Source organism: Vulpes lagopus, chromosome 7 (assembly GCF_018345385.1).
Source record: "Vulpes lagopus strain Blue_001 chromosome 7, ASM1834538v1, whole genome shotgun sequence".
Lineage (NCBI taxonomy): Eukaryota > Metazoa > Chordata > Mammalia > Carnivora > Canidae > Vulpes > Vulpes lagopus.
The window spans coordinates 57,657,539-57,679,423 of record NC_054830.1 but is presented as its reverse complement, the minus strand read 5'-3'; the positions used below and the strand labels follow the sequence as shown (position 1 = coordinate 57,679,423).

General features: G+C 48.0%; 1 protein-coding gene across 1 annotated transcript in view; it reads left to right on the top strand.

Annotated features, from left to right (window-relative positions):
• Window positions 1-21,885, top strand: part of CFAP100 (cilia and flagella associated protein 100) — a 51,842-nt gene that overhangs the window by 27,523 nt on the left and 2,434 nt on the right. The window contains exons 10-15 of the mRNA XM_041762866.1: window positions 160-192; window positions 269-395; window positions 6,222-6,270; window positions 6,356-6,507; window positions 20,644-20,779; window positions 21,562-21,767. Of these exons, the coding sequence (XP_041618800.1) occupies window positions 160-192; window positions 269-395; window positions 6,222-6,270; window positions 6,356-6,507; window positions 20,644-20,779; window positions 21,562-21,767 (703 nt within the window). The remainder of the gene's footprint in view (window positions 1-159; window positions 193-268; window positions 396-6,221; window positions 6,271-6,355; window positions 6,508-20,643; window positions 20,780-21,561; window positions 21,768-21,885) is intronic.

Here is a 21,885-nt window from a genome sequence, read left to right as displayed (position 1 = left end):
GTGCTAACTCAGACCAAGGGGCTTCCCTCCCATGCTTGCTTTCTGAAGCTCAGGGAAAGAGGGTTGGGGGCATCTTGGGAAAGCCTCTGCCCTCAGGCAGTGTTGCTGAAGGCCTGACTCCGGTGGGAGCCATCTGGAATCCTCCTCTGCTTCCTATAGGACCAGGGATCAAGAGCAAAACAAGCTCCAGAGGTACGTGGCTGCCCCAAGCTGGAGGTGTCCTGCCCTGGGCTGGGGTGCATGGAAACCATTCCTCTGCTTCCTCCAGATGGGCAGGGCCCAAAGAAGCCCTGGAAGTTCCTGCAGGTGGCCCGGCTGGGGCGGATCCTGTCCAGTGCCATGAGCCTCCAGCATAGCCGCCAGCCCAGCGTGAGTAGCAGGCTGGACCCTAAAGGGTGAGTGGGCCTAGTGTAGGGTAAGAAAGTGGCTGGGCCCTGGGGGGGGGGGGTGTGCTCCCTAGGGGCTCCAAGCCAGGGGTGCCCAGGACGAGTCCAGCCTATCCGGGAAGAGTGAGACCATGAGGAGGGGCTGTTCCCAACATGCAGAGTGTCTAGTCTGACTTAAGCACCAAATCAAGATGTTTTCTGAACAGTTTTATTTCTGTCCAATTTGATAAACTTATGCCTAGGGTGACCCACTTGGATGCTAATGGGACAGTCAAGTATATACAGGTGTGGGCAGCCAAGTTGGGTGCACTGAGCGGAAGGGCACAGGCTCTGCCAGCCCTTGGTGCCGAAGGAGTGCTGGCTAATGAGGCCAGAGCTCCAGAGCTTTTCAAGAGAAGCCAGAGTCTGGATTTTTAATGTTTTTTTTTTTAAAGATTTTATTTATTTATTCATGAGAGACAGAGAGAGAGGCAAAGACACAGGCAGAGGGAGAAGCAGGCTCCCTGTGGGGAGCCTGATGCGGGACTCAATCCCAGGATCACAGGGTCATGCCCTGAGCCGAAGGCAGACGCTCAATCACTGAGCCACCCAGGCATCCCCAGATCTGGATTTTAAAAAAAAATTACCCAGATTTAGTGTGACTGATTTTCAAATCTTTTTTAAAAACATGAGAGGGACAAATAGAAACCCCAAACAGATCTGTGAGCCAATGAAAACCTGTCCCCATATAAAACTGCTCTTGCCTACAAGGCCAGAGCCAAACCCTCCACCTCCCCCTGCTGCTGGGTCACCCCCAGTTACTCCTCCTTCCTCACTGAAAATGTGTTTAGTTTTAGGGGTTTTCTAAGTAATACATTCAGAAAAATCACAGCTATATAGAAAGATACAAGCTGAGAAGGCTCACCCTGTGCCTGCGCCCCCCAGCACCCGTGCACCTCCTTCCAGCCCCCTTCCACCTCCTGACTGTTGGCCCAGGAAGCCACAGGTGGCACTGCAGTGGGAATTGTTATCTACTGCATATCCTTCCAGCCCCCCCCCCCCTTTTTTTAAAAGATTTATTTATTTGATAGAGTGAGCAAACGTGAGTAGGCACAGGGGCAGAGGGAGAGGGAGAGAGAGAATCCTAAGGAGATTCCCTGCTAAGCCTGAGATCGTGACTGGAGAGGAAGTGACAAGGCCTGGGCGCCCCTTGGCAGCCGTTTTTATGTTAACGGTTCCTTGAACCGTATGACGTTGCTGTGCTGTTGGGCAGCTCAGTAGAACGCTGGCATTTCCGCCATTCAACCTAAGTACGAGCAAAGGTGCTTTTCTTACCCCATCCTCCCTTTCACTGGGGAGCTGGCCCTGTGCAGCTCGTTGTCTGTGCACAGCATAGGTGGGGGTGCGTGTGGAGGCCGACCGTAGCCTCCCCTGGCCATCTAGCCCCTGGTCTCCCGTACAGTTGGGGCCTTATTCATGATGTGTGACTGTGGGGTGGGGGGTCTCGCATGGCTGTGAGGCGCTTGCCTTCATAGTGCCAGGGCCACTGCCAGGGTGCTTACCTGTCCCATGCAATCTGGAGCCCCCTTGGGCCAGAGTGGCAAAACTGGAGAGCCAAGGCAGGTGGCTGGCAGACTGGAGACCCAGGGAGGAAGAGTTGCTGCAACGTGAGTCTGAAGGCAGTGAGCTGGGACAATTCCCTGTTCTTTGTGGGAGGTCAGTCTTTTTCTCTTGAGGCCTTCAACTGATTGGACAAGGCCCACCATGAAGGGTCATCTGCTTTACTCAAAGTCCACTGATTTGCTCATCTCATCTGATAAGTATCTTCACCGAAACTTGTAGGATAATGTTGGACCTAGCCAAGTGAACAAAATCCACTGTCCCAGGGGGCACTGGGGCAGGGGTGGGTCTGCTGGTGTTGCAGAGTCATTTCAATGTCTAACAGCTGTCAGTGATCCTGGATGCTCCAGCTGAAGGCCAGGCCTCCTCCTGGACAGGTCCCAACTCCAGTGACTCTTGCCTCTTAACCCCTACAGCACCCACTGTAGGAACACCAGATGCCTCTTAAACACCTCCCAGATATCTCCCTGCCAGTCCCCAACACCCCACACACAGCCACCGGTGTTCTCCAGCTGTAGCAAGTGACCACAAGACAGACTTCCTCCTGCCTCTTCCCCAGCCAGCCACCCCAAGCCCCAGTGCCACCTGGAGGGTGGTGAGAAAACCGGGGTACCACACCCAGGGGGAGCTGGCACCTCAGGTCAGAGCCTCCAGAGGCTGGGAAGTGTCTGACATGGTCAGTCTTCCTTTATTTTTTCCCTCTTATATTGATGCTATTGCCAGATAACAAAATGAACAAATCTTAAGGGAATCCTTGAATTTTCACACATGTAGGCACCTGTGTAATCACACCCAGACCCGGCCATAGAACATTCCCGGTGCCCAGAACTCCCTCAGGCCCTCCTTGGTCAGACCTCACCCAGGAAGTTGGCACTATTTGGATCTGTTGCCCTGGGGCTCTTCCCTGTGCTGACGCTCGGTGCCGTGAGAAGGGCCCCAGCATGCTCTTGGCCGGCTTCTCCCGCTGCCCGTCTGCGCGGTTGTGCGCAAAAGCTGGCTGGTGCTGCTTTCACACGCCGGCTCCCAAGAGGCCCCAGTCGGGGTCCTGTCTCCACGTGGCGAGTGGGGCCTTTGGAGCTCTTCCCCATAGCTGCGTATTTTGGTTAAAGCTGCGGCATGCTTGCTGGACTTTTATGTGTGAGCACGAGCCCTCTGTGTGTTGGAAATGAGAGTGGGATTGCTGGGTGGAGGTGAGCAGCGGTTGTGCCCAGGCCTCCAGACTCGTGCTCCGGCCAGCAGGCAAGAGAGCTCCAGTGGCCCCACGTCTCGCCTGGCAAGCTCAGACCCTGGGGTTGGGCTGTCGTAGGTACCCTCAGTCTCTGTATTCTGGCGGCGTTTGCAAATCGAGTGTCTTGGTAGAAAATGTGACATTCAAAAAAAAAAAAAAAAAAAAAAAGAAAATGTGACATTCAGTGGGACCAACACATCAGGAGATGATGTCATTGGAAAGATGGCCTTCACTCAGTTCCCATGAGGAGGGGGGCATTGGGGAGGCAAGAGGCTGGGTCTGGGGGCACAGGGAGCTGGGGAACGGGGCACAGAAGCCCCCCCTTGCGGTTCCTGCAGGAAAGAATGAGTGAGGCGGAGGACGCGGATTTAGGATTGGCGGGCTTGAAGGATTTCGGGGCTCTGGTACAGACGGGTGTCCTCAGGTATCTGGCAAATAGGACAGGGGGCTAGTGGCTCTGGCTGTGAGAGCTTGGGATCTGAGCCCTGGACTGGTGGGTCTGCACTTGGAGGGTGTGTTCTTTACTTTGTCGGAATTGGCCAACCCTGGCAGGGACGGTCTATCCAGTCCAGGGTCAGCTCAGCCCCGTGGGTGAAAATGGAATATTCATAACAGAATATGGAAAAGAGAAGACAGGATTAATACTGGGTAGTGTTATCTCATTATGGTCTTCATGACATTTTCATGATGACAAATATTATGGTCACTCAGATCCTCCTTTGTAAAGTGTTCAATTTTTGTACATTTAAAAATATATAGATATTTCATTCAGGGTTTCTTTTTTTAAGATTTTATTTATTTATTCATGAGATATACAGAGAGAGAGAGAGAGAGAGAGAGAGAGAGAGAGGCAGAGATACAGGCAGAGGGAGAAGCAGGCTCCATTCAGGGAGCCTGACGTGGGACTCAATCCTGGGTCTCTAGGATCATGCCCTGGGCCGAAGGCGGTGCTAGACCACTGAGCAACCCGGGCTGCCCCAATTTTTGTACATTTTTATTGGACTATTGGTCTTTTTCTTCTGGTTTTCTATTAGTTCTTTATCTATCTGGATGCCACCTCTCCATGTAAGAGTATAGTATGAATATCTTTGCCCAGCCTGTGACTTGTCTTATTACTCTCTCATTGTGATCATTTTGAATCCAGTTAGCCAATCCTTGCTTTGATGGTTGGTGCATTTTATGCCCTCTTTAAGAAATCTTTTCCAATCCCAAAGTCACTGAAATAGTCTCCTGTGCTCTCTTCTGGAAGCTTTCTAGTCTGTCGGCTTAGATAAGGGTTGCAGTACCTGGGCTGGAGAGGACAGTTGGTCTAGCGCTCAGGAGCCTCACTGCCACCCTCCTTTGCGGGTCTGTATCTTCTGCTCACCCCTTACGTGCACCATCCCCTGTCCTTCCTTCTCTCCAACGGCCTCTCCCGTGGTCTCTCACCCACCTGCTCCTGAGCTCCACCCCTCTGTGAGTGCACCCCCCCCTTGATGTTCTCACTCCACCTCTGTGTCACTGATGCATCTTGGGCTGGGAGGGGACCTGAGTGCTACCAGTTTCCAGGCTCACTTTCATCCTTGTGCATCATGTGGTGCCTTTTGGAGACCAGCCACCCCTGGGGGGCCGGGCACATGCCTTCGGTTAACCTTGATCCCTGCAAGCCTGGCCAGTGGGAACTGTTTTTTCCACTTCAGTGTTGAACAGAGGCTCCAAGAGGGTAGCTATGCGTGCTTGCTCTGACTGGATTGCTCTCAGCCTGGAGCTCCCGCCATCAAAGCCCCTTGTTGGGCCTGTCCCTTGGAAGAGAGGTCTATGGATCACACTATCCAGGTCTCTCCATCTGTTAGCCATGCGACCAGGGCCACTGAGTACAGTCGAGCAGGTTGCGGGCTGCACAAGGCATTCAGTTGAGAGGACAAGTGGGAGCTAAAGTCCAGCCTGCCCCCCCAGACTACGTTCATCCAGAGGGCAGATTCTCAGGTGCCAATTAGGCCAGCAGTACCCTGCTGGAGACCTTGGGTGGGTGGCCAGTTCTCTAAGCTGCGTGCTCATTTGCCAAATGGACATCAAGTGTTCAGTATGAGGCACCAGCCTGGTGAGTGCTTTGGTTGTTACTGTGACCCTTCCTCTGGGAAATCCTCCAGGGCTCCCCCTCTGGGCTCCCACAGAGCCCTGCACTTAGCACCTCTCCTGTGTCAGGTCAGGGCTGGAGTCAGGCAGTTCTCAGCCAGCTTCCTCGGGGCAGAGCCCAAATGCCTCTGGCTATGAGCCTGCCCCACCTGCTTCTCAGCTAACAGAAGCTGCACCTCCAGGGCCAGGGCCTGGGCTGAAGGAGGCCAGGAGGGGCGATGGAAGCAGGTTTGGAAGTCAGTGGCAGCCAGGTCCCATCCAGCGGGGGCTTCCAGGACCCCATACTGAGTGCAACCCTGAGGCCAGTGCAGGATGGTCCCCGCCCATGTAGGGTGCTCAGGATCAGTCCAGGTATCAAAGGAGAGCTCTGAGTAGTCTGTCAAGGACAAGTGCCAAGGGCAAACCTAGATAGGGGAGGTGGGCAGGAAAGAAATGGTAGAAATAGAATGACAAATGGAGCCAGCAACTCTAGCAGTGGCAGCTGTGGATGCAAAGGTCCTGTGGTAGGGTCAGCCCCCGGAGAAACCTCAAGAGAGCTGGTAGGGCAGGAGCAGAGTAACTTCGAGGGTAGCAGAGGGAGGTGAGGGCACAGTAGGGGCCCTACAGGCTCCCAGGGAGGCTGAGTTTTATTCTAACTGAAATGCCATCAACTAATCGAATTTTGAAACTGTCCCCTGACTGCTGTACGACAGCTATGGGGCAGAGAGGGGAACTGGTGCCCTTGCCTGCTCAGCTGCTGGGATGGAGAGGAGGAGGGCACAAGGGGCAGGAGGGTACCCTGGTGATGCCAGGAGGCTTCAGCACCGGGGATGGGATAAGACAACCAGCAGACCTCTGGCTCCCCTGCCTCCCCAGGTGGGGTAGCAGTGCCCTGACCCCACATCTCTCTGCAGGTCAAACTCCATCTCCACAGTATACGAGGATCCAGACAGTGAAGGGGAGGTCAGTGGCCCCACTCTGGGTGGGGCTGCAGAAGCTCATCCCCCCGCATTGCCCAGCCGGCCTGCACACATGGCTCTGGTTGCAGGAGCTGGAGCTGTACTTCACAGAGCCCCAGCAGCTCCTGGACGTCTTCATGAAGCTAGAGGAGCAGAACCTCTCCCTCATCCAGAACACACAGGAGATGGAGGAGGCCCTGGATGATCTGAGCTTAACCCTGAAAAACACCCAGATCCGCATGTAGGTCTCCTGCCAGGGCTGGCTGGGTGCGGGGAGGAGAGGGTTCCATCACTGGCTGTCATCCTGGGACCCCTGTAGCCACTGGGAACTGAGCTATGCAGCCATCCATCCTCCCATCCAAAGTTCTGCCCCTGCTCTAGCTTCAGCTTTCTGGAAAGCTCAATTGGAAGCCTGACTCTGGGGAGAAGGCATGTCATTTTGGGCAGGAGAGCTGGGGAGGAGGTGGGAAGAGGTCAGGTAGGTGGAGCCACATGGGGCTAGTCCTCTCCCCACCCCAGAGCAGCCTGCAACCTGGGAGGTATCAAGGGGCTCCCACCCAGGTGCATTCTGCTGGGCCGTGTCAGACTGGGGCAATAGGTGAAGCTCATCAGGAGCAAAGAATCATCCCTTCACACCCAAAGAGTGAGCTTCTATTCTGGGGCAAGCAAGGCCCTGCCTCGTGCAGCTGATTTTTGATGGAGGCAGACAGGGGTGACTTGTAGGTACTGACATGTGCCAGAAGAAGAGAGACAGTAATAGGGAAGGCCATAGTGGAGGGCCAGGGCAGGCTTCTTGGGGAAAGCATCATTTGAACCAGGCACTTCCTGAGCAATGGGAAGCCACATACATCTGGTGGAAGAGGGTTCCAGGCAGAGAGAAAGCAAGTGCAAAGATGTAAGGTGGAAGCCATCCCAGGGCTTTGAGGCCCCAAAGGGAGTCATATTCTTGAGTCTTGTTGGCCTGTGTCCTGCCATGGAGAATCTCCTGCCCAGAGTCTCTTTGGGTGATATGAAACCACTAGCTCTCAGGCAAGATTATGTCTCCTAGAAAGCTGAGAGTAGCAGAGACAGAGAAAGGGAGATGAGCTGGGGAAATGCAGGCAGCCTCCCAGATTCCAGAAACCTGGCCAGAGGACACACACGTACACACTTGCATTAGCAGAATCCTGGAGAAGCACTCCAGTCGCTGGTCTTTAGCCAGCTGATCCACCCTTGAGCACCAACACTTTATTTCCAGGAGAGTCATGGCCTGTATGCATTAACTTCCGTGAACTCAACCACCCTATCTTAGCAAGAGATACACATATACTTTTAAAAATATATGCAGCAAGTAATCTGAATAGGCCTGTATCTATTAAGGAAATTGATTCTATAATTAATAACTTTCAAAAGAGAAAGCACCCAACCCAGATGGGGTTAGTAGCAAATTCTACTAAATATTTAAGGAAGAAATTTTACCAATCTCTACAGTGTTTTCCAGAAGATAGAGAGGGAATACTTTCTAACTCATTCTGTAAGACCAACACTAACCTAATTCCAAAACCAGGGAAAGACATTACAAGAAAAGCAAACTACAGGCCAGTATTTCTCACGAACATACATGTAAAAAATCTTCAACAAAATGCAAAACCATAAAACTCCTGGAAGATAACGTAGGATGCCCTTGGGTCTGGTGAATTTTAGATGCAATTCCAAAGTGACAATCCATGAAGAAAGAATTGGTAAGCTAGACTCCACGAACATTAATGATTCTGCTTTATGAAAGGTAAGAGAATGAGAAGACAAGTCACAGGCTGGAAGAAAATATTTGTGAAACACGTATCTGATAAAGAACCATTATCCAAAATATACAAAGAACTCTTAAATTTTAACCATAAAGGATGCCTGAGGCTCAGCGGTTGAGCATCTGTCTTCAGCTCAGGGTGTGACTCCAGGGTCCTGGGATCAAGTCCCACCTCGGGCTCCCTGCAGGGAGCCTTCTCCCTCTGCCTGTGTCTCTGCCTCTCTCTCTCTCTGTGTCTGTCATGAATAAATAAATAAAATCTTCAAAAAAAAAAAAGTGAACAATCTGACTTAAAAGTGGGCCAAAGACCTGAACAGGGCCAAAGACACATCATCAAATAATATATACAGATGGCAAATAAACATATGAAAAGATGCTCAACATCAGAGGTCATTAAGGAATTGCAGCTCAAAACTATACTACTATATACACCTATTAGAATGGCCCAAATCCAAAAGATTGGATTGCCAGGGTTTGGGGGGAGGCAAGGTAAGTAGGTGGAGCGCAGAGGATATTTAGGGCAGTGAAATGACTCTGCATGATACCCCTAATGATGGAAACCTGTCATTATACATTTGTCCAAACCTATGGAAGGAACAGCACTAAGTGTGGACCCTCATGGAAACTATGGACTTTGGGTGATAATTATGTGCTGCTGTAGGTTCACTGATTGTAACAAATATATGTTGATGGTGGAGGAGGGAGGTGGAGGAGTGGATATTTGGGAATTCTCTGTACCTTCTCGATTTTGCTGTGAACCTAAAACTGCTGTTAAAGATGAAATCTCTATCCAAAAACCTATACAACAGCAAATGAGAAATCTGTTCCAACACTGGAAGAAAGAGTGGCTGTATTGGAGACCACACAGACACACACACACAAAGCCCAGAATTCTTCACAGCAAAGTTATTCATAATAGGGCAAGAACTAGAAACAGCCCACATGCTGGGGGCACCTGGGTGGCTCAGTTGGTTAAGTGTCTGATTCTTGATTTAGGCTCAGGTCATGTTCTCAGGGTTTTGAGGTTGAGCCCACATTGGGCTCTGTGCTCCTTGCAGGGTCTGCCTAAAATTCTCTTTCTCCCCCCTCCCCGCCCCTCCCTGTGCTCATCTTGTTTGCTCACTCACTCTCTCACTCTCTCTCTAAAATAAATAAAATCCCTAAAAAACAGCAACAAGGGGATCCCTGGGTGGCTCAGCAGTTTAACGCCTGCCTTTGGCCCAGGGTGCGATCCTGGAGTCCCGGGATCGAGTCCCACGTCGGGCTCCCGGCATGGAGCCTGCTTCTCCCTCCTCCTGTGTCTCTGCCTCTCTCTATGTCTATCATAAGTAAATAAATAAATCTTTAAAAAAATAAACAGCAAGAAAAAAGAAGAAAAATCCCATATGTCCACAGCAAGGGAGTGGACAAGCTGTGTGCATTAAATGTCTGTTGCTGCTATAACAAATGACTGCAGAGTGCCTTAAAACAAATTTATTCCCTTATAGGTCTGGAGCCCAGAATTCCAAAATAGGTATCACTGGGCTGAAATCAAGGCATCAGCAGGGGGTCTCTCTGGAGAGATCTTTTTGTTACCTTGTCCAGCTTCCAGAGGCCACCATGCCCCTCTATTTTCAAACCAGCAATGCCAGCTGAGTCCTTCTCACACCCCCTCACCCTTGACTCTCTTTCTTGCCTCCCTCTTCCATTTATAAGGACCCTTGTGATGACACTGGGCCCACCAGGCAATCCAGGATCATCTCCCCATCTCCAGGTCAGCTGGTTTGCAACCTTAAGTGCAGCTACCACCTTGGTCTCCCTTGCAAAGTAGTATACTGTATCCACAGGGTCTTGAGATTAGGGCGTGGACATGTAAGGAAGCCATTAACCACCACAGAAATCTACTCAGCAATAAAAAAAAAAGGAGAAAACTATTAACACAGGCAACAATGTGGCTGAACCCCACACACATTATGCTGAGAGAAAGAAGCCAGGCACCAAAGATGACCTACTATGTCATTCATTTGCAGTGCTAGAACCAGCCATATTGGTTATCAGTTGCATAACAAATCATCCCAAAGCTTGGTGGCTTAATATAACACGTATTTATTATTTCACCCTTTCTGTGGATCAGGGATCTGGGTCCTCTGCAGTGGGACCTTTCATGGATTGCTATCCAGGTGGCTGGTGGGCTGTGGTCATCCCAAAACTGCACTTGAGGAAGAAGCCACTTCCAAGCTCATTCATGTGGCTGATTTGATTCCTTGCTGGCTGTAAGCCAGAGGCCACCCTCAGTCTCTTGCCACACGAGCTCTGATAATAGCAGCTTGTTCCTTCAAAGTGTGCAAGCCAAAAAGCCAAGAGAATGAGTCTGCTAGCAAGATGGAGGACATGGTCTTATGTACCCTAAGCGCACAGGTGACACCCCATCCCACATTCCACTGGCTAGAAGCAAGCTGCTGGGCTCAGCCCACATTCCAGTAACACCTTTGAGGAAGCAGGTGTCTCCAGAGGCCATCTTAGAGGTTTGCTCATAAGGGAAAATGAATGGAGACATCAGCCCATTGGGTACCTATGGCTGTGACAGGGGAGGGAGTTGATACAAAGGGGCATGAGGAAACTTTTGGGGTGATGAAAATGTTCTGTCCTGATAATGCTGGTCCTTGCACAGGTGTGTAAATCTGTCAAATTCATCAAATGTCACACAAAATGGATGTATTTTATTATAGGTAAATTAAATCTCAATATTTCCTGGCAAGTTGAGGACTTTTGAAGGCTGACTTTGTCACTTACTTCTCTACATTGACTGGGTGCATAAGGGTTGTAGGATGAGTCATGTCCTGCCTCCTTGGATGAGAGAACAGCATCATTCATTCTTGGCCAGGGAGGACTGGGGTGAGGTGCATGAGGTAGCCAGGGCACAACGTTTAGAGAGGTGCACGTGTGACCCCAAGGGTGAGCACTTCCTTGGATTTTGTGTGCTGCATCCTAGCCTCATTCTCTGCCCACCTTGCTGTGATTTGAGATGCTCACTGCACAGTCCCTCCAGTGAGGGCCAAGGAAGCCCAGCCCAGGAAGATGGATCCCTGGATACAGAAGGGAGCACAAGGACCCCAGAAAGCCCAAGGGAAGCTGCAGAACCCGAACACCAGCATTGGCTCAGTACTTCCAGCAGCCAGAGAGGTGATGGGAGCCAGGAGAAGAAAGAGCAGAGCTGCTCAAGTGAGATGAAGTCCAACCCAATGCCTCCCAGATTCTGACACATTGGCTAAAAGAACAGGAAAGAGAAATTAAGCCTAAGTCCCTTCCTGGAAACCATCCGAACCTTCCTCAGCCAGTAAGTCGGAAAATGCGCAGGAAGGAACACAGACACCCCCTCACCGCAATGAGCCAGAGGTGGAGATGAAGATCAGTCTTGCAGCAGCCGGGGCCCCCAGGCCCACCACGTGCCAGCTGCAGAAGGCACATGCCAGTGCTGACCTCTGGCTGAGGTGAGATCTTGTGTGGGCTGAGTCTTGGCAGTCATGTGATGCACCTGCAACTATGGCTGCCACTCAGACCTGAGTCCCCAAGGCTCAGGGGAAACCAGCCTGCACATCCGCCTCCAGCCCAGGCTCCATCTGGACACACCATCAAAATGGCACAACTCCTCTCAAATCCCTGGTATTAGACTTGCACTGACTTGAAGCGCAAAGGACAAGTAAGCAGGAAAATGTCACCGGAAACATGAGAAAATACATTCATTAAGGGATGCGTGTGAGAAATCCAAGTAAAAGTGGATCCTGAAGAATCAGGACAAACCTCTTAAATCCTCCCAGTAAGCTGCAGCCCTGCTGCCACAGAGCAGACTGGGTGCAGACACCCATGGGCATCAAGGCCACAAGGAGGACTGGACACAGCCGGCAGTCGAGTAGGCAAGGGAGACAATGTTAAGCTGGGAACAGCTCCCAGAACTCTGAGGGAGAGGACAAGGAGATGAAGCGATAGGATCCCAGGGAGACCGTGGACAGGGGGCACACGGGAGGAATTCCAGGAGGTGGCCACACACAGAGGAGCAAAAGCCAGCGTAGTGATGGATGAACACTTCCCTGTGCTGAAACAAGGGCCAGGCCTGCGGGCAGGGAGCCCCTCCTGTGGGGTTTAAGAATCAGCCAAAGAAGCCACGATTCGAGGCAGATGAGGAAAACAAGCAAAAAGACAGGTACCCACAGGGCACCGGGGTGGCTCAGCCAGTTAAGTATCCAGCTCTTGATTTTGGCTCAGGTCATGGTATCAGAGTTGTGAGATCCAGCCCCGACTCTGGGCATGGAGCTTGCTTAAGATTCTCTCTCCCAATCTCTCTCCCCCTCTGCCCCTCCTCACTTAAAAAAAAAAAAAAAAAAGCCAGGTACCCATAAAGGAACCAGAACTAAGCATGTGTCACCTGTTTCTTCCAGGAACCTAAATGCCAGCTGGGGTCTAGCAGAGCATCACTCTTGTATTTGAGGGTGAAAGGGGTCTCTATTTCATTTTCTTTCCTTTTTTGGTGTGATAAAAGCCACCATGACATGAAATTTACCATCTTAACCACTTGTGTCGGTTCAGTGGTACTAAGTACGTTGATGTTGCTGTGCACCCATCCTCACTGTACAACTCCCCAGCTCTTCCCGTCTCGTAAAACTGAAGCTCTACCCTTGTTAACTAGGAGGTCTCCGTCCTCCTGCCCCTCGGTCCCTGCAAAGCCACCGTGCTTTCTGTCATAAAGGGTCTGACTACTCCAAATACCTCACAGAAGTGGGATCATACAATATTTGACTTTTAGTAGCTGGCTTCTTTCACTTAATGCCTTCAAGGTTCGTTCATGTGTGGTGGCATGTGTCAGAGTTTCCCTCCTTTCTACAGTTAGGTATATTCCATTTATGTCTTGACCACATCTTGTTCATCCATTCGTCCACCATGCACACTTGGGTTGCTTCCACACTGCAGCCCCTGTGAATACTGCTGCTGCAATCATGAGTACACAAATGCTTCTTCAAGACTCTGCTTTCAATTCCTCTGGGTATTAATTCCAAAAGTGTAATTGCTGGAGCACACGGTATTTCTGTTTTTAACTTTAGGATGCTATTGCAAGTGGAATTGTTTGGATGCTATTGTAAATGGGACTGGTTTCATTTTTCCTTCCAGAGTGCTCATTATTTGTGTATAGAACGATAGCTGATTTTGCTGACTTTGTATCCTGCTACTTCGCTAAATTCATTTAATTCCAACAGCTTTGTGGTGGAGTCTTTAGGGTTTTTTACATAGAAGATTATATCATCTGCAAACAGATGATTTTACTTCTTCTTTCGCAACTTGGATGTCTTTTCTTTCTTTTCCTTACTTAATCACTCTGGTAGAACTTCCAGTACTATGTTGAATAGAAGTGGTGAATGCAAGCATCCTTACCATCCGATCTTAGAGGAAAATCTTTCCATCTTTGGCCACTGAGTATGATGTTGCTGTGGGCTTTTCTTATATGGCTTTTATGATATGGAGGTAGTTTCCTCCTATCCCTATTTTGCTATTTTATGTTTGTCAAATCCCTTTTCTGTATCAATTGAGATGATCACATGGTATTTTTCCTTTATTCAGTTAATGTGATCTATTACCTTGATTGATAATACATCCTTGCATTCCAGAATAAATCCCACTTGCTTCTAATCCTTCTAATATAAGTACAGTATAATCATTCTAATATTTGGCTGAATTCTGTATGTTCACAGGTCTGTCACCTGTTTCCTCCAGAATCCTAAATGCCAGCCAGGATCTAGCAGAGCATGTGTTGACTTTTTTGCATGAATGTTCATCAGAGAGGTTGGTCTGTAGTTTTTTTTTTTTTATTGTAAGTGTCTTTGGCTTTGGTATCATGGTTATGCTCTTCTCATAGAATGAATTAGGAGGTGTTCCCTCCTCTTTAATTTTTTGGAAAAGTTTAAAAAGGATTGGTATTAGATTTTTGATTACTGATTCAATCTCCTTACTAGGTATAGATAGGACTATTCAGATTTTCTATTTCTGGTGGCTTTTGTGTTCCTAGGAATTTGTCAATTGTCCAGTTTGGAGGCACACAGTTGTTGAAAGTACTCTCTCCTAATCCTTCTCATTTCTGTAGGATCAGTAGTGATGTTCCCACTTTCATTCTCATTTTAGTAACTTCAGTCTTCTTTTCCTTAGTCTATCAAGCTAAGGGTTTGTCAATTATATCGATCTTACTGAAAAACTGATTCTCTATTCTCTATTTTGTTTTTCTCCTCCAAATTTTGTAAAAATTCCTTCCTTTCATTAGCTAGTTTCAAGTTGAATTTCTTCTTTTTCTAGAAGTTCCTTAAGTTGTAAAGTCAGGTTGTGGGTTTGAGATCTTTCTCTTTCTTTAATGTAAATTTTATAGTCGTAAATTCTCCTCTAGCACTGTTAAGTTTTGCTATGTGCCCTGTAAGTATTGCTCTATTGTATTCTTCATCTATGTTTTTTTTTTTAAGATTTTATTTATTTATTCATGAGAGACACAGAAAGAGAGGCAGAGACACAGGCAGAGGGAGAAGCAGGCTCCATGCAGGGAGCCTGACGTGGGACTTGATCCTGGGTCTCCAGGATCACACCCTAGAACGAAGGCAGGTGCTAAACTGCTGAGCTACCCAGGGATCCCTGTTTGTTGGTTTCTTCCTAATTTCCCTTATTTCTTCTTTGGTCTATTGGTTGCTGAAAAATATGTTCTTTAGTTTCTACAACTTTGTGAAATCTTCCAGTTTTGCTTTTGTTAACAATTCCTAACTTTGTCCAGTTGTTGGCAGAGAAGATACTTTGTATAATACCTATCTTTTTAAAATCTATTGAAACTTAGTTTGAGGCCCTAATGTTTGGGACATCCTAAAAATGCCCCATCCACACTTGAGAGTGTATACCTCTGTTGTCGGGTAGTTTTTTCTGTGTATGCCTGTAATATCCAGATGGTGTATTTGATGCTTCAGTCCTGTTTCCTTATCTCGTCTGCTTGTTCTTCTACTATTGCAAGGGGGATATTGAGGCCTCTGTCATTGTAGAATTAATTCCCTCTTCCATCTGTCAGTTTTTGCTTCATATATTTTGGTATTCTGTTATTAGGTGCATAAATGCTTATAATTATTATACTTTCTTATTGTATTGGATATTTATTAATATATAATGTTCTTCTTTGTCTCCTGTAAATTTTTCTGTCTAATCCTAATATTGCTACCCTTGCTCTCTCTTCTGGTTTGCTATTTGCATGAATATCTTTCCCCATCCTTTCACTCTTGACCTGTTTGTGTCTTTGGATCTCAAGTGAGTCTCTTGTAGACAGCATACAGTTGAATCATGTATTATCCATTCTGCCAGTCTCAGTCTTTTGATTGGAGAGTTTAGCCCTTGGTAAAAAAAAAGAGAGAGAGAGAGAGAGAGAGAGAGAGAGAGAGAGAGAGAGAGAGAGCTTAGCCCATTTACAGTAATTAATAATATGGTGGGACTTCTGTCATTGTAATTTTGTTTACTATATGCCTTATAGTTTTTGTTCCTCATGCCCTGAAATACTGTTTTCTTTGTGGTTAGTTGATTGTAGTGAAATGTCTGAATTCCTTTCTCATTTCCTTTTGTGGATATTCTATAGCTATTTTCTTTGTGGTTACCACACTCAAATTTGAATCTATACCACCTTAACTTCAATAACATACAAAAACTCTGCTCCCTTACAGTTCTATCTTCATCTTTTGTTGCTGACGTCACAAGCTCGTATCTCCATACATTGTGTGCTCTAAAACATTAAAAATTCTTTTAAATGTATTAGTCTCTTAAATCATGTAGAAAACAGAGTACAGTTACAAAAACTACAGTGTTACACTTTTACTAGCTTTTAAAGCTAGTTGCCCACATTATACCTTTATTGAGATTTTTAATGTCATATGGCTTTACTGTCTGATTTCATTTCACTTCACTGTGCAGGACTCCTCTGAGTATTTCTGGGAGGGCAGATCTAGTGGCAATGAACTCCTTCACATTTGTTCATGGGGAGAGTCTTAGCTTCTCCCTCACTTTTATTTTTTTATTTTTTTAAAGATTTTATTTACTTACTCATGAGAGACACACAGAGAGAGGCAGGCAGAGACACAGGCAGAGGGAGAAGCAGGCTCCATGCACAGAGCCTGACGTGGGACTTGATCTGGGGTCTCCAGGATCATGCCCTGGGCTGAAGGCAGACGCCCAACCGCTAAGCCACCCAGGCGTCCCACTCCCTCACATTTAAAGGACAGTTATGCCAGATATAGAATGCTTAGTTAAGTTTTTTCTCTGAGCACTTTGACTATGTCAGTCCACTATCTTCTGACCTCCAAAGTTTCTTTAAAAAAATTTTTAAGACCTTATTTATTTATTTATTTATTTATTATTCATTCATTCATGAGAGAGAGAGAGAGAGAGAGAGACAGACAGACAGACAGAGGGAGGTAGAGACACAGGCAGAGGGAGAAGCAGGCTCCACGCAGGGAGCCTGATGTGGGACTCAATCCCAGGTCTCCAGGATTGTGCCCTGGGCCGAAGGTAGTGCTAAACCTCTGAGCCACCAGGGCTGCCCCTGACCTCCAAAGTTTCTAAGGAAAAATCTGCTGATAATCTTCTTGAAGATCTTCTGTATACAATGATTTGCTCCTCTCTTGCAGCTTTCAAACTTCTCAGCTTTGGCTTTTCATTATCCTGTGATAGTTTGATTATAATAATGTCTCAGTGTGGGGCTCTTTGGTTTCCTCTTACTTGGGAGTTTCTTGAGCTTCTTGGATGTTTATATTCATGTCTTTCATCAAATTTTTGAATTTTCATCCATTAGTCTTCAAATCTCTCTGCCCCCTTTTCTCTTCTTCTGGGACTCCCATGATGCATGTATTCATGCTCTTGATGATGTCCCACTAATTCCTTAGGGTCTGTTTGCTTCCTTTTTTCAATGTTTTTCTTCCTATTCCTCAGCCTTGATAGTTTCCAGTGTCCTATCTTCAAGATTACTGATTCTGTCTTCTCCCTACTCAGATCAGCCTTTGAATACTAGAGAATTTTTCATTTTCCTACTCCATGTGTATTGGTTCCCTTTGAAACCTGTGGGCTGTCTCTGTCTTGAGAACCATCCTGTGGTATACACTTAGGTCTTTTCTGAGACTTTCCCTGGGCATGCATGGTCACTTTCTAATTTTTCCCATATATGCTGTTGTTTTTGTATGTCTTTGGTCTTTAAAGTCTGGCTCTCCAAAGGGAAAAAAGCCAAAATGAAGGGGGGGAAAAGGGCACTAGCCTTTTAAATCCCCTGGAAGTCAAGTGGGGCTAGGGGTGGCTTGAAACAATGAAGGGAAATGAAACAACAGCTGCTGGCCTATTTGTCTGTACCTCTGTGGTCGAAAGCACCAATCAGGGATCAGAGCACAGATCCCCAACATTTGGACAAGGTCCTTTTTTGCCCACCCTAGCTCCAGTAGGCTGTGTGCTAGCTGCTCCAGAAAACCTGAACAGCTACCTGCCACATGGTTGGGAGTAGTGGCTAGGTAAGTGTGCTTAGGGCTTAGGGCTGAAATGGCTTAGGGCTTAGGGCTGAAATGGCTCTAACCACCATTACTGTCCAAGACTTCCCATGAAGTTGCAAGCTTTCAACAGGCTCTAGAGTTCCAAAATGGCTATATCAGCTTCTGCCAGTGCAATCATTGTCTAGTGGGGAGACAGATTCATGGTGCTCCTACTCTGCTTTCTCCATTTCAAATCTGTTTGTTTTGGATTTTTTTTCTTTTTCTGCTATTTTCTTTTTTCTTTTTCTTTTTTTCTTTTCTGCTATTTTCTTTTTCTGCTATTTCTGCAGGAATATGGTAACTCTTTTCTTTGCTTGGTCTTTATTCATATTTGGTGGTGTCTGCTTTTTTTGTTTTTCTTTTTTTAATACAAGTATACTAAGCTTTCTGACTATATATTCCTAGGTATTTATGAAGAGATCATTCATAATCTCAATTCATTTCTTGTTAGCTTTCAAAAACTTGTTATAACTCCTGTAATTCATCCCAACAGCTCTAGGAAAATCTCATACATACAAATGTACAAAAGTAGAGAGAATAGTATCATGAGTCCCCAGGATCCCATCACCAGCTGCTGTAGTGATCAACTCAAAGCCAATCTCCCTTTACCTAGACCCAACAACTTCTTCATCTCCTGTAGTATTTCTTAGCAAATTCCAGGCATGTATCATTTCATCTGTAAATATTCCAGTAAATACCTCTAAAAAGATATGGACTCTATTATACAATCACAATACCATTATCACATTTAAAAAAACAGTAATCCTTAATATTAAATATCTATAATCCATAAATGGAGTTTCTAGACTTAGTCTGAATTAGAATCCAAATAGATCATGCTCTGCAATTGGTTGCGTTGTTAAATTCCTTTCAATCTATAGGTTTCCTCTCTATCTTGTCCTCCTGCAGTCTGGCTGTTGAAGAAGCCAGGTCACTTCTCCAGTAATGAAGTGCTCCTTAGACTCTGTGTGCACTGGAATCCCTCCTAGAATCTGCATTTCTGACAAACATGCAGGTGATATGCATGGTAGTCTGAGGATCAATGCTGAGCAGTATGTCCCTTAGGTCTTTGCATTCCTGTAAATTGGTGAGATCTAGTTGAGGAGAAAAGATTGTGACCCAACAATTTTTATATCTAAAGAGAACTAGTAGGCAAAAGGTATCTTTTTATCCCAGTTACCCTGATAAGAAATAGAACAATGATGAAAACCCCTCCACCACCACTACCACATCCATATAGCAAAGGAGGGCAAAAGCAAAGTAGCACCATGCCAGCTGTAGGATTACTTACCAGTTTAGGCACTAAGAGTGAAGGATTTAAAAAAAAAAAAAAAAAAAGGTTAAAACTGAATGCATCATGTATCCTTGGGGAGGACTACCACTCCTACAAGGGGCACTTTGGTTGGAGGAAAGTTGGTCCTGACACCCAGGACATGCTCTCTGCTGTTGTCCCAGGTGCATGAGGACCTGCATGAGCCCCACAGCACCTGGGTGGGTGGGCTGTGTGTGTGCTGCTTGTGGGCTCTCTGGCCATCCACCTCTGGGCATGACCCCAGGAGAGCTAGCCAGACCAGCTCACAAGTTTCTGGTCTCAGCCCTCAACCCCACAGGCAGGGGAGTGTGGCCTGGAGAGTTCCTGTGGTGGGGGTGGCCTGCACCCCTGTGCTGGTGCACGTGATAGGCCATGGGACCCACAGTGGGCAAAGGAGCAGCTTAGGGTTGGGAAAATGGCAGTGGGTTCTATCAACAAATGGGGGAAGAGCCACAGAATCGCCATGGGTCCCTCTGGGCCTCCCAGGCACTACTGGTGGACTGGCCAGATGCAGCTGCCCACACTGGGTGGTCCCACATCAGCCCTATGAGCAGAGATTCCTGCTTGGGAGACCCCAACATACATGGTCAGTGTCTGCCATGATTGTGGCAGATTTTTATTTAGTATTATTATTTAAGTTTATTATTTCACTTAAAAGTTGATTGTTGGAATTTTATTTCTAAATATATGCCCAAAGGTACTGGGTGGCTCAGTTGGTTAAGCATCTGCCTTCGGTTCAGGTCATGATCCCAGGGTCCTGGGATAGAGCCCTGCATCAGGCTTTCTGCTTAGTGGGGAGTCTGCTTCTCCCTCTCCCTTTGCCCCTCCCCATACTCATGCTCTATGTCCCTCAAATAAAATCTTAAAATTATATATATATATATATATATATATATATATATATATATATATATATACACACATACACACACACACACACACAAGAGAACTGAAAACATGTCCTCACAGAAATCTATGAATGTTCATAGTAGCATAATTCACAAGAGTCAAAAGGTAGGACCACTCAAATGTCCATTTCGACAAAATGTGGTCCATCCACACAGGGGACTGTCACACAGTCCTATAAAAGAATGGTTCTGACACATGCCATAGCATGGATGGACCCTGAAAACATTCAGCTGAATGAAGGAGCCAGACACAAAGGCCACACTACTCATGGGGACTGGGTTCCTCTGGGTGAGGAAAATATTCTAAAATGAGATGATGGCAATGTTTGTGCAATTGTGTAAATATCCCGACCACTATTGAATTGTACATTTTTAAAAAGAATTTATTTTAGAGAGAAGAGTGCATGAGCAGGGGGAGGGGCAGGGGAGAGGCAGAGGGAGAGAATCTACAAGCAGACCCCTTGCTGCGCGTGGAGCCCAACGTGGGGCTCAGTCTCACAACCCTGAGATCATGACCTGAGCTGAAATCAAGAGTCCAGTGCTTAACAGACTGAGCCTCCCAGGCCCCCCTGAATTGTACATTTTAAGAGAATTTTATAGGTATGTGAATTAGACCTTAATAAAGCTGTTACTTTTTTGTAGTGTTGATTGTTAAAGATCTTAAACTTTAGCTCCATATGTCAGCAGCATCTCTGGCCCTGGGCACGCAGACGCCTGGTGGTCACGACCCCTCAAGCCCTCAGGACAGGCAGGGTAGTCAGGCTCAGACAGGTGAAGTGCCAAGAGCTGCGCTGAGTGGGCAGGGCCCTGCCGTTCCCCCATCCAGGGACAGGGAGGTCAACCAGTTGAAGCACTGGGTCACCACGCTGATGATGTCCATCAACAAGGAGGAGGAGATGGCCGCCGAGCTAGAGCTCAAAGCCCGCGTCTTCCACTTCGGCGAGTATAAGGGTGCGCAGGAGGTAGGCCCCCAGTCAGCAGCCATCAGGCAGTGGGTGTGGAGGGTGTGCGGGTGACCACAGCCCAGGGCCCCATCCATTCAGGAGCACCTCTGGGGCAGCCCTGCCTCGCCACCTTCCAGGCTCTTAGACCTGGCCTTACACGCTGGCTGGAAGAGGTCCTTGGTCCCCCAACCAGAGCCCCTCTTGTGTATTTATGCCCCTGGGCTGTTCAGCTGACCAGCACCTCTCCCTCCATTCCTGCCTTCTTTCATTCAACACAAGTGTCCAGAAGGTGACCCTGTCAGGAGGAAGGAGGCATGTCCCCAAGCATGAAAGAGAATGCTGAGGGCTCAGAGGGCCAGGAATGTTCCACGGAGTGGCACATCCCTCCTGACAATGCACCCGGGCTGGCACCATTGGCACAGTCCCAGCTTCCTAATTCACATTACTGTTGACTTTACCTACCGTGTGCCAGAACCAGGCACACAGGATGTCACATCCAGCAGGCCGGGGCCTCCCGCCTTCTGCCAGACAGACTCACTCCTGGTGGAGGGAGGCCGAGGAACAGGGGCAAGCCTCAGCGGCAGCTGGAACCCTGCTGCATCCAGCTGACAGTGGGGGACAAAGGCAGCTCTGGCCAGGAAAACTCCAAGCAACCAAGTTGTTTCTCCCACATTTCCTGAGTGTGCTGGGCAGGGCTCAGGCAACGCTGCCATGTCACAGCGAGGGCCCTGGGTGCAGCAGGCTACAGAGTGGGGCGGACAGGGGCATGCAGCCCCTCTGCAGGCCCCCCTGCCTTGTAGGACAAGCTGCTGGAGAGCCTGAACCGCAAAGTGCTAGACGTGTACCACCACTGCATCGGTACCCAGCAGGAGTCCAACCTGGGCACCGTGCAGATGCTGACCATCATCGAGCAGCACCTGGATGAGCTCCTCGAAAACCTGGAGCGTGTACCGCAGATCAAGATTGAGCAGGCTGAGAAGGCCAAGGAGAAGGAGCGGCGCATGAGGTGAGAGCCCAGGCCCCGCCCCACCCGGTGTGGTCTACAGAGGTGCCTCTCATGGCAGAGAGGGCCCTGAGCAGGGAGATGCCCTCTACACCCCTGCTCCTGCTCCAGGCTGGCACTG